The 12,986-nt window shown below is 39.1% G+C and overlaps 1 protein-coding gene across 6 annotated transcripts in view; it reads left to right on the plus strand.

Annotated features, from left to right (window-relative positions):
• The window catches only part of LOC140738468 (probable E3 ubiquitin-protein ligase HECTD4), a 318,241-nt gene that overhangs the window by 282,239 nt on the left and 23,016 nt on the right, over nucleotides 1-12,986 (plus strand). For all 6 annotated transcript variants that reach the window (XM_073065772.1, XM_073065777.1, XM_073065774.1 and 3 more), the window contains exons 65-69: nucleotides 343-449; nucleotides 1,077-1,200; nucleotides 3,875-4,065; nucleotides 5,146-5,292; nucleotides 12,469-12,588. In XM_073065772.1, coding sequence (XP_072921873.1) covers nucleotides 343-449; nucleotides 1,077-1,200; nucleotides 3,875-4,065; nucleotides 5,146-5,292; nucleotides 12,469-12,588 — 689 coding nt within the window. The remainder of the gene's footprint in view (nucleotides 1-342; nucleotides 450-1,076; nucleotides 1,201-3,874; nucleotides 4,066-5,145; nucleotides 5,293-12,468; nucleotides 12,589-12,986) is intronic.

Genomic DNA, 12,986 nt, shown 5'->3' on the forward strand with positions numbered 1-12,986 from the left:
ATCAGCAACTTCTCAAGTCTTGGTATAGGTATTTGTTTTACAGTTAACTTATTTGTTCCTAATTTGGCTCAAAACAAAGGAATCACAGAATGATAGTTGAAAGCCAATCATGTTTGACGGTTGAGTATTTCAGGTTATAAAATATTTAAGAAGGATGGAGAAATTGAAAGGGTTGTTTTCTGACAAAAATCCAATTTATTCCAAGTTCACATTCAATCTAAGGACCTAGATTAAACTAAAGGAAAGCTATCATGCCCAATTATGTTAAGGTGTCAGAAAGAGATTTTAAAATACCACCAAGAAAAAAAACCTGTTCATCATGGTAAGCATATTTTGTCACAGAACTGCACTGAGTGAGAAGAAACCAATTGTGAAAGTAAAGTCTCCTGAAAAGAGCAGCAAACCTGAGGACAAAGACCCCGAGAAGTCACCAGCAAAGAAACAAGAAGGTAGGTCAGATTTTGTTATATTTACTTCAAAATCAGTAGCTGCCATGATTGTTACTGGCCAATTAGAAAACAAGGTTCATTACTTTAAGAACAGTTCTTGTTCTAGAGAACAGATCTGGAGTAGGCCACATGGTTATCACTTCGTGGGCCTGTTCTGCCATTCATGGCAGATTTTTTTTTACCTTAACTCTATTTTCCTGCCTGGTTTCCCTATAATAGAAAAATCTATTTAATTTTGACTATGAATAAATAATAAATCACCATCCAAAGTTGTTTGAAGTAAAGAATTCCATAGATTTACAACATACTCACTACAGTCATTCTCACAATCTGGTGAAAATTGCTTTGAGTAACTTTTCTGCATTATTTTCTTGGGCTTACAGTAAATCTTCCAGATGAATTTCTGATGTTACCACTTTCTCTACATTGTGCAGATGCCCCTGATATGAATGTTAGGAAAGTTTTTGAAAACAATTATTAGACTTGAAACGTACTAGACTGGACATTGTAATTAACTTTCCATTTAGCAAGAAATGTTTTGTTTTTGAGGCAGATTAAAAAGATCAACAAGTTGGGTATTGCAACTGTTGATGACACTAATTCTATAAATTTTTCTTTGTCCTATAGCACCGGAAGAAAAGTATTTAACTTTAGATGGTTTCCAGAAATTTGTTATTGATAGGTCAAAGCAAGACATCCGAAGCGTGTGGCGGGCAATTCTTTCTTGTGGATATGATCTTCACTTTGACAGGCAAGTGAAGTTTCTTTGGGAGAAATATTTTAGAAGTTAATGCATATCATCAGTCACAGTGCAAAAAATTAGTGTATTCCCTCTATTTTTCCGATGATCAAACTAGTTTTATTAAAAACCGTCTCCCTTTTTTTAACATGCGACGCTTATTTAACATTTTATATTCACCTCCAACTGGGATTCCTGAATGTGTTATTTCCCTCGATGTGGAGAAAGCATTTGATCGTATAGAGTGGAACTACCTTTTTGCAGTTTTAGAAAAATTTGACTTCGGTCAAAGTTTTATCTCTTGGATCAAATTGCTGTATTTGTGTCCTACTGCCTCTGTTTTAACTAATTTTCAGAAATCCCAGTTATTTAACCTCAAACGTGGCACCCGTCAGGGATGCCCTTTAAGTCCCTTTCTCTTTGATTTGGCTATAGAACCCTTGGCGATAGCATTTCAAAATTGTCCTGAACTGACCGGGATTTGGAGAAAAGGTGTTGAGCATAAAGTTTCTCTTTACGCCGATGACTTATTACTTTTTCTTTCAAATCCGTCTACATCCTTACCTCCAATGTTTTCACTTCTTGACCAGTTTAGCCAGCTCTCTGGATATAAACTTAATTTACATAAGAGCGAACTTTTCCCAATTAATAAAGAAGCACAAGAATTAACATTTCGTGATCTCCCTTTTAAAGTAGTTCATAATCAATTTACTTATCTTGGGATTACAGTCACAAGGAAGTTTAAAGATCTCTTTCATGAAAATTTTGCCAATCTTTCATATACTATTAAACAGAGTCTGTTACAATGGTCACCTCTTTCTATGTCTTTGGTAGGTCGTATTAATGTTGTTAAAATGTATGTTCTCCCTAAACTTTTGTATTTATTTCAATCAATCCCAATTTTTATTCCTAAATCTTTTTTTGATTCCTTAGACTCTATATTATTTTGTCATATCTGTAGAAGAATAAGCACTCTAGAATTAATAAAGGTTATCTCCAAAAATCTAAAAAGGAGGGTGGCATGGCTTTACCTAACTTTCGTTTATATTATTGGGCAGCCAATATACGTTGTGCTACCTTTTGGTCTTTTTTTCATGGCCAACCTGAGTACCCTAATTGGGTGGCAATGGAGTTGAGCTCCACTGAAGAATTATCTATCTCGGCACTTCTTGGCTCTGTACTCCCTAGTAGTTTGTCCAGATTAATAGTTAATCCTTTTGTTAGACACACTCTGCGTATATGGGCTCAGTTTAGGAAATTTTATGGTTTCCATGGTTTTTCCTTTTCTAGCCCTATCTTACATAACCACCTTTTTTTACCTACTACGTATGACTCAGCATTCCATGATTGGTATAGGAAGGGCATTAGACATTTTGAAGATCTTTTTATTGATAATCGCTTCGCTTCTTTTCAACAGCTCTCTGCTAAGTTCAATCTGCCCAATGCTCATTTTTTTAGATATCTTCAAATTAGACACTTTATTACTCCTTTAATTCCTAACTTCCCTGAAATGCCTGAGAAAAATGTTATGGACTTAGTTCTTTCTATTAATCCACTAGGTAAAGGTTTAATATCATTTATTCGTGATAAATTAGCAGCCTTACGACGTGCCCCTGTGGATAAAATTAAAATGGCATGGGAGCATGATTTAAATACCTCCTTATCTGATGAGACTTGGGACTCGATTCTCAAATCGGTTAATTCAACCTCTCTTTGTGCTCGCCATTGCCTTTTACAACTTAAGATTGTTCATAGAGCCCATATGTCTAAATCTAAATTATCTCGATTTTACCCTAACATTAGTCCGCTTTGTGATAAATGCAAAAGGGGCGAGGCCTCTCTCATTCATATATACTGGCTTTGTCCTAGCTTGGAGAAATTTTGGAAAGATGTCTTCATAACGTTATCGCATATTCTGAATCACCACCTAGAACCTAACCCTTTAATTGCTTTGTTCGGTTTCTGGGGTGAGACAGATTTACGTCTGAGTTCGACTAAGTGTCAAATATTATCTTTTGCCTCTCTCCTGGCTGGACGTTTAATCCTCCTTAGATGGAGAGATGTTGCCCCGCCCACGCATGCTCAATGGCTTAACGATATATGCTTAGACCTTGAAAAAATTCATTATTCAGTTCTTAATTCGGATTTAAAGTTCCATAAGGTCTGGGGACCTTTTATTGAGTACTTTCATAACCTTCCTCTTGACTAGGGTTTTTTTTTTCGGTCCCTTGCTTTCAGCTCCTTCTCTTTTTTTTTTCTTTTTTTTTTGGTAGTAGGCATTAATATCTTCTGTTGCTAAGTGTATTTACAGTTTTGGGGGTTTGATTGTCCTGATTTATATTCTCTATATTGTGTTGTGGTTGGTCTGGAGTTTTTTTTGTTGCGGGGCTTGGGGAGGATACTAATTTTACATGTCTTCAATTTGGGTGCTTTCTCAATTATCTTTCTTTGTATCATATTATTATTGTATGTTCATTTTTGCACTGTATCAATGTTCTTCATTTTGATCTGGGGTTTTTTTATCTGTAGCTATGTAGAAAATGTATTAAAAAAACTAATTTAAAAAAATTAGTGATGTGTAGATGATTTCTGGATGAATGTTAACAGTTCACTTAACCATGTAAAGATGTGATGAAGCTTGGCTTAATTTTGTTTTTGGTCTAAGTAGTTTGCTTATATCCAACAGGTGTGCCTGTATTGACACCAGACATGCCCAGAGATCCTGCAAAAAATGGACTCTGGAGATGGATGTTGCACTTGTACAATATGTCAACCGTCTCTGTCGTCATCTTGCCATCACCCCAAGCCGACTTCATCCTCATGAAGTTTATCTCGATCCGGCAGATATGCCTGACCCAAGGATTGCGTGCTTACTAAGTAGGTTTTGTGTTGCTGGTCGAGTTAAATTGTCAGCTCTATATTTGTTAGGCATTAGCAATAGCCCAGTAGGTGGTCAGTACACAACACAAATGTTGCTAGGACCACACAGATACTGATTCTCCAGGTTTGTAAAGCTTTGGAAGTTCAGAATTACTGAGATTTTAAGTGAGAAATTTTCTGCACTTTGCTTCTAGAGTGACAAGTAGTGAAATTCAAAGGTAAATTACATAAAGTTGGTATGATGTGGCAGTGGTGAACTTTTGTGTAAGTCTAGAAGTATTGTTTGAATTGCATTTTACAAGTTTAGCAATTTATTTCTTCAGTCTATTTTACTCCCCTCATTATATGGGTTCTGCATGATCAATTGAAGTTCCAAAACTAACTTCAATGCATCTAGATCATTTGTGGGGATTGAAATCAGCCATTGATCATTGACCTGTTGCATGAAAATCTTACCTGCTGATTGAGCTGTGGGACTACTTCGGAATATACCTCAGACTACTCCAAAATGCCTTTTGAATTTTGTGAAGACATTCCAGGCACCATATCAAATTGAACCACATTATTTGCAAGCCTGAGTTCTTATTCGGTGTAAAATAAACTTTTTAATTCATCATCCACGCCAGTGCATCTCTAACATAAGCTTAAGTGAAATTTTCTGCTGTACACTTCTCACCTTCAGACTCAGCTACTGAAAGTCATGCTTAGATGACCTCCCATCTGCCAACATTTCCTGTATAATTTCAACTTATCCAAACTTTTTTTTAACCATATTCTGCACCATGTCACACTCACCCATGTTAATCGTTTGGGATTTATATTGAGTCCTGATTTGCAAAATCCCTTCATTTCCATCAGAATAAAATTCCTCCTGACCTCACATTTACATCTAATGGATACGTCATTGTGGATAGAAAATTTTAAACACGAGATTCTGCACATGTTGGAAATCCAGAGCAACACGTGTGTGTGTGTGTAAGACACTACCTAAACTACTGCAAATGCCCATGTGTATTTATCATGTTTCCACTTTGTTCTGTATTTAATTTGCTGATAATTCTGATTTGTTGTCTCTAGATGTTCCAATTGAAAGCCTTCGGCTTCGTTTTGCTTTGCTTCAGTCCTTGAACAACACTTTGGAGACGTTCTTCCTCCCACTGGTGGAGCTCAGACAGACACCTACATATATGGACAGCATTGCAGCACTGCTACAGGAATCTAAAGGTTAGACATTCTTTCTGTGTTGTTCATTATAGTATGAAGTGAAGCTCTTTAAATATGTGGAGATAAAGGTCTGAATTTTGCAAAGACCAATTTTAGCTCTACTAACACCAAATATCGAAGTAGGCAGTGTTTAAAAATTGGATTGTCTCAGATGATTCCTTTAGAGTTGATCAAAATGTTACCCAAAACAGTCTGCTAGCAAAAACAACTACTGGGAGAACTCAGCCAGCCAGGCAGCATGTGTGGAAAGCGAATCTGGTCAACGTTTCAAGTCAGTGACACTTACTCAGAACTGGGGCGCCACGGTAACGTAGTGGATAGTGCAATGCTATTATAGCCCTGGGCATTGGAGTTCAAAGTTGAGTTCCGGCATCATCTGTAAGCAAGTTTATACGTTCCTTTCTGTGTGTGTGTGTGTGTTTCCTCCAGGTCTTCCACTTTTATCCCACAGCCCAAAGATGTACCAGTTGGTCATTGCAAATTGTCCCGTGATTAGGTTAAATTGTTGGGTTGCTGGGCAACATGGCTCAAAAGGCTGAGCCTGTTCCGTGGTGTATCTCTAAATAAAATAAAATATTATAAAATAAATGGGTGGGGTTGCCGGTGGGGGGGGGGGGGGTGGTGGTGGAATGTGTTATGATACCAGCCCCCTCCTTTGCGAGAATCGCAAGAGCCCTAGTGAAGGGGGGGGGTCAATGACCCAAGAGAGAGGGAGACGTGCTGAATACCACGTTCCACCGGGATGCAGAATAAAGCGACCCTGACTATTGTCTCATGAAGACCACGTGTAAAGCCCTCGGGCAAAGTGGACTGGTTGAGAGAGAGATTGACACCTGTGATCCCGTGAGGAAGTATAAAGGAGGGTCTGGGGGGGACGACCCCTCCAGACGCACCAAGGAGACACGATAGCGATCCCGTCGTAGCGGGAAGCCATTTTGAAGGAAGCCACGTGCGTTAGATTCCGAATCGGGAGTCTGTGGCTGGAATCACGGACAATCGCTTTTAACTAACAACAGGAAAGCCGACTCTCCTGATTCCACGGCTTTGCTTCGTAAGGACCTGGGCAAGTGTTCCTTTCCTCACCAATTTCTCTCTCTCTCTCTCTCTCCAACACGGGAAACTCAGCGGTTCCCAAAAGGCTGAAGCCTGCCGACTTTTGAATGACGGTTATATTTTTCCAAATGGACAAGATATTATCCCCTAGACAACGATAGAGCTTATTTCTGATTGATCATTACTATACCTGCGTTTTAGATTGAGTATTGACGACTTATGGTATCTGAATGTTTGTATTAACCTTCCTTTTGTGCCCCTTTATGAATAAAAACATTTAAAAATGGTACCATCAGACTTCAGTGGACCTCTCTATCTTTGCTGGTAAGTGATCCAGTTACAGGATACGTAACAAATGGACCATTTATAGTTTCCAAAGCAGAACTGGGAGTAGGAATGAGGTGCAGAACAAAACACTGCATAGAGATGGGTTAAGACAAATTAGCTGAAGGTTGTAAACTCAGCCAGGTCCATCATGGGCACTAGCCTTTCCTGCATCCAGGATATCTTCAAAAGGCAATGCCTCAAGAAGGCATCATCCATCATTAAGGATCCCCATCACCCAGGACATGCCCTCTTCTCATTGCTACTATCAAGGAGGAATTACAGGAGCCTGAAGACACACTCAACGATTCAGGAATAGCTTTTTCCCTTATGCAGTCAGATTTTTGAATGGATAATGAGCCCATGAACACTACTTCAAAATTTCTTCCCTTTTTTTGCACATAATTTAGTATTTTATATATATCTTACTGTAATTTATAGTTTTCTTATGTATTGCTGTTGCAGAACATTTCACGACATATGTCAGAAATATTAAATCTGATTCTGATTAGGTGATGAGAAGCATGAGTACTGACCGTTAGCAAAGCATTAAAAAATAGTGAGAAAAAAACAAGAGCATGATAATGGGAGGAGCAGTTTACCTGAAGTTGTAGAATTCAGTGTTATTTCCAGAAGGTTACCAAGTGCCTAGAAGCTGTTCTAGCTTATGTTGGGCTTCAGTATCGCAGTGTTGGTGGCTACATTGTGAACACTGAATGCGATGGATGAAACTGGAAGAGCCAGTGAATTAGTGCTTCACCTGGCATGATTGCTTTGACTCCTGAATGGTGGGAAGGTTCAGGTTTTGCACCTCCACTGTGCTTGGGAAGGTGCTGTGGGACAAGTGGTGGGCAAGGATGGAAATGTGGACAAAGTGAGCAGCCTCTGAAAAGAAAGGAGAGGAAAAATATCACTAATGGTGGGATTGCATTGGAGTGGCTGGAAGTTGCAATTGTACAAGTCAGAAATCGGGAACATGATGGAATATTCTTGTCTGAAGAATTGTAGCACTATCAATTCTCAAGAACCTTTACATCATCCAGGGTAAAGTAGCCTGCTTGAATGGCTTCATGTCAAGTACTCTAAACAGTTATTCTCTCAAAAAAATTGTTCCACAAATCTTCAACAAATTGCAATGACATCTCCCAAATATGCAGAATCTTCCATGGAGGACAACCTGGGCAGCAGATGAACTCTGACCTGGTGGATAGAAGAGTTTGCAGACTGAAGAGCATCAACTTAAAATTTAGGAGTCAAATCACGGAAGACATCTTCCTTTGAGAGGCTAGTTGAAAAAGAATCCAAACCCATAGAAGATTGTAGATATTGGATAAATTTAATTTTTATCAATTGATATTCTCTAGGTAAGGTTATCAGGGATACAGAATAAAGGGGAGTAAATAATATAGTTAAATAATGTGATGTATATGGATGGGTGAATGGCTAACTTGTGTTCCTGTGTTCTCTGGAAAGTGGACATACAGCATGATTCTTATTTAGTGTCACAGTAATATAGCACAGGAGCAGGTCCTTCAGCCTAACTCATCTATGCTGAACAAGATACCTGTAGTCTGTGTATGATAGTCCTATTTGCTTGCATTTAGCCCATATCCCTCTAAACCAGCAGTTCCTAAATTATTTCAAAAGTGTCTTAAGCATTCTAATTGTACTCACTTCTACAGTTTCCTCTGGCAGCTTGTTCCATATACCCGCTACATCATGTGGAAAGTGCTGCCCCTCAGGTCCCTTTTAGATTTTTCCTTCTTTTCTTAAATCTGTGTCCTTCAGTTTTAGACTCCCCTAACATCAGAAGAAGTCCACCTCATCTAGACACTTAATGATTTGAAATACCTCTATAATGTTGCCCCACAGTCTCCTCTGCTTCAGAGGAATAAGTCCCAGCCTATCCAGCTTCTACTGGAACAAGCCCTCCAGTCCCAATAACATCCTTATGAATTTTTTCAATGGCCTTTCCATTTTAATAACATTCTCCTATAACTGGGTGACTGGTACTGTGCACAATACTCCTTGTGGTTTCACCATCAACTTGTTCAACATAACATCTCAACTCCTGTACTCATTTGAAAGACTTTCTAGTTTGTTTTTGCTATCCTTTTTAAATAATTAGAGAGATCTGCAGAGAGATAGCAGACAACTGCGGGAAACATAAAGTTGTGATAGTAGGGGATTTTAATTTTCCACTTATTGATTGGGACTCCCATACTCTTCAAGGTTTAGATGGGTTAGAGTTTATAAAATGTGTTCAGGAAAGTTCTTTACCTCAATATATAGAGGTACCGACTAGAGAGGATGCAATATTAGATCTCCTATTAGGAAACGAGTTAGGACAAGTGACGGGAAGTGTATGGGGGGGGGGGGGGAAACACTTTGGTTCCAGTGATCATAACACCATTATAGTTTCAACTTGATCATGGATAAAGATAGATCTGGTCCTCGGGTTGAGGTTCTAAACTGGAAAAAGGCCAAATTTGAAGAAATGAGAAAGGATCTAAAAAGCATGGATTGGAACAGGTTGTCCTCTGGCAAGGATGTCGTTGGTAAGTGAGAGGCCTTCAAAAGAGAAATTTTGAGAATGCAGAGTTTGTATGTTCCTGTCAAGATTAAAAGCAAAGTGAATAAGAATAAGGAATCTTGGTTCTCTAGGGATATTGGAACTCTGATAAAGAAGAAGAGAGAGATGTATGACATGTATAGGAAACAGGGAGCAAATAAGGTACTTGAGGAGTATAAAAAGTGCAAAAAAATACTTAAGAAAGAAATCAGGAGGGCTAAAAGTAGACATGAGGTAGCTTTGGCAGTCTAGGTGAAGGATAATCCAAAGAGCTTCTACAGGTATATTAAGAGCAAAAGGATAGTAAGGGATAAAATTGGTCCTCTTGAAGATCAGCTATGTATGGAACCAAAAGAAATGGGGGAGATCTTAAGTATGTTTTTTGCCTCTGTATTTACTAAGGAAACTGGCATGTTTCCTTAGTAAATGGAAATAAGGCAAACAGGTAGTGAAGTCATGGAACCTATACAGATTGAAGAGGAGGTGGTGCTTGCTATCTTGAGGCAAATCAGAGTAGATAAATCCCCAGGACCTGACAGGGTATTCCCTCAGACCTTGAAGGAGACTAGTGTTGAAATTGCAGGAGCCCTGGCAGATACATTTAAAATGTTGGTATCTACGGGTGAGGTGCCAGAGGATTGGAAGATAGCTCATATTGTTACGTTGTTTAAAAAAGGCTCTAAAAGTAATCCGGGAAATTATAGGCCAGTAAGTTTGACGTCAGTAGTAGGTAAATTATTGGAAGGAGTACTAAGAGATAGGATCTACAAGTGCGTGGTAGGTCATGTTTAACAAATCTATTAGAGTTTTTCAAGGAGCTTACAAGTGAAAGTGAATGAAGGGAAGGCAGTGGATGTTGTCTACATGAACTTCAGTAAGGCCTTTGACAAGGTCCCACATAGGAGGTTAGTTAGGAAGATTCAGTCACCAGGTATACATGGTGAGGTAGTAAATTGGATTAGACATTGGCTCAATGGGAGAAGTCAGAGAGTGGTAGTGGAGGATTGCTTCTGAGTGGAGGCCTGTGACTAGTGGTCTGCCACAGGGATCAGTGCTGGTTCCATTGTTATTTGTCATCTATATCAATGATCTGGATGATAATGTGGTAAATTGGATCAGCAAATTTGCTGATGATACAAAGATTGGAGGTGTAGTGGACAGTGAGGAAGGTTTTCAAAGCTTGCAGAGGGATCTGGACCAGCTGGAAAAATGGGCTGACAAATGGCAGATGGAGTTTAATACAGACAAGTGTGAGGTATTGCACTTTGGAAGGAAAAACCAAGGTAGAACATACAATGTAAATGGTAGGGCACTGAGGATTGCAATAGAACAGAGGGATCTGGGAATACAGATACAAAATTCCCTAAAAGTAGCATCACAGGTAGATAGGGTAATAAAGAGAGCTTTTGGTACATTGGCCTTTATAAATCAAAGTATTGAGAATAAGAGTTGGAATGTTATGATGAGGTTGTATAAGGCATTGGTTAGGCCAAATTTGGAGTATTGTGTGCGGTTTTGGTCACCGAATTACAGGAAGGATATTAATAAGGTTGAAAGAGTGCAGAGAAGATTTACAAGGATGTTGCTGGGACTTGAAAAACTTGAGTTACAGAGAAAGGTTGAATAGGTTAGGAATTTATTCCCTGGAGCATTCAAAGAATGAGGGGAGATTTAATAGAGGTATATAAAATTATGATGGGTATAGACAGAGTGAATGCAAGCAGGCTTTTTCCACTGAGGCTAGGGGAGAAAAAACCAGAGGACATAGGTTAAGGGTGAAGGGGGATAAGTTTAAAGGGAACATGGGGGGGGCGCTTCTTCACATAGAGTGGTGGGAGTGTGGAATGAGCTACCAGATGAAACGGTAAATGCGGGCTCGCTTTTAACATTTAAGAAAAACTTGGACAGGTACTTGGATGAGACGTATATGGACGGATATGGTCCAGGTGCAGGTCAGTGGGACTAGGCAGAAAAAATGGTTCGGCACAGCCAAGGACAGCCAGAAGGTCTGTTTCTGTGCTGTAATGTTCTATGGTTCTAATTGTCCACTTTAGACACTGTCAGACATTTGCACCCCTGGGGTTCACGTGTCTTTCTGCTGTCACTTTCACAAACCGCCGCACTCGTGATCTTTTCAGACAATCACGCTTATTTTGTTCTGAGATATCCTAGTGTAGACAAATTCAAAGTTGAGTTAAGTTATCCACCCATCCATCAGTCCTTCCGGCCCTTTGAGCTTCACCGCCCAGCAACCCCCAATATAACCCTTGCCTATTAATTGATAACGTCTTTGGACCATGGGAGGAAACCAAAGCACCTGGAGAAAATGCACTCATTCCACAGGGAGGTCATACAAACTTCTTACAGAGTTCACCAGGATTGAACTGTGAACTCCTAACACTCCAAGCTGTAATAGTGTCATGGTAACTGTACAAGTACATTTATGTGCAGGTCAAATGAAAAACTTGCTTGTAGTGGCATCACGGGCATAGGCATGTAAGTAGCATTCACAAAACCATGCATTAAACAAGTTAAACATACTCTGTTTTTTACAAAAATGAATACCTTTAAAACAAACTATTCCCTTATTCTAAAATTGTCATTAATGTTGCTAAACTGTAGTGATTAGGGTTTTGCCAATTGGTTCAAGTGAACAGTTGCAGGGAAGTAGCTGTCATTGAATCTGGTGGAGTGGTACTCAAGACTCTGGTACCTTCTACCTGATGGTAGCTTGAGAAGATGGCATGGCTCAGAAGGTGGGGATCTTTGATAGGTATTGTCTCCTTGAGACAGCACCTGTAGCTACTACCAATGGTAGGGAAGGATGTTTCTGTGACATATTGGGCTGGATCCACTACTCTCTACAGCTTCTTGTGTTCTTATACATTCAAGTTGCTACACCAGAGCATGATGCATCCAGTCAGGATACTTTCAACATTACATCTGTAAAATCAGTGCTTCTGTGTAAGTAAGCAAGTCAGTTATTTTTGACAGATCTTTGTATTTTCAGATAACTGATTAATAGTGAAGGTGGTAATGATCTCACAGTATACAATTATTTCATGCTTCTGACTGTTTTACTTCCCTGTGTTTAATGTCTATTTTTTCCCATTGTCATCAGTGATATCCTGGATTTGTAAATTTTTCACTATTAGTGAATCTGAGCAAATGGTAGATATGCTTGTAACTATTCTAATGAAGCTATCCTTCACTTGTTGTTTGTTTAGGCCTGGTCTTTTACGATACTAAAGTAGCTGTGATGAACAGGGTTTTAAATGCAACGGTACAACGAACCGCAGACCATGCTGCACCTGAAATAACTCTGGATCCACTGGAAATAGTGGGAGGTAAGAGAGCAACGGGTTCATGTTGAGAAAGCAAGCACTTTTAAGTAATCTTATCAACAAAATGAAACATCAGCATATATGGGATGTTATCAAAATTTACTGTAAGTTTGCTCCACGGAAGGCATCCGTCATGGTGACGGGGAAATAATCTACTCAGTGGGGGGAATAAACACCCTTTGGCTTCTTGCTCTTTAGCAAGTTTCAGATCTGATTTGCCACTTTCCCTTGGATCACTTTCACTAGCCTGCCATGTGGTTTCTTGTCTATTCTTTGTGAAATCCACCACCTTCATTTACCCATATTTCATTAAGTTAGTTAGACAGTCTCATTTTAACCAATCAGCCCCAATATCTCAGATTATTCCATGCTCTTCCAAATGAAAATTTATATTTTCCTTT

Source organism: Hemitrygon akajei, chromosome 14 (genome assembly GCF_048418815.1).
Source record: "Hemitrygon akajei chromosome 14, sHemAka1.3, whole genome shotgun sequence".
NCBI lineage: Eukaryota > Metazoa > Chordata > Chondrichthyes > Myliobatiformes > Dasyatidae > Hemitrygon > Hemitrygon akajei.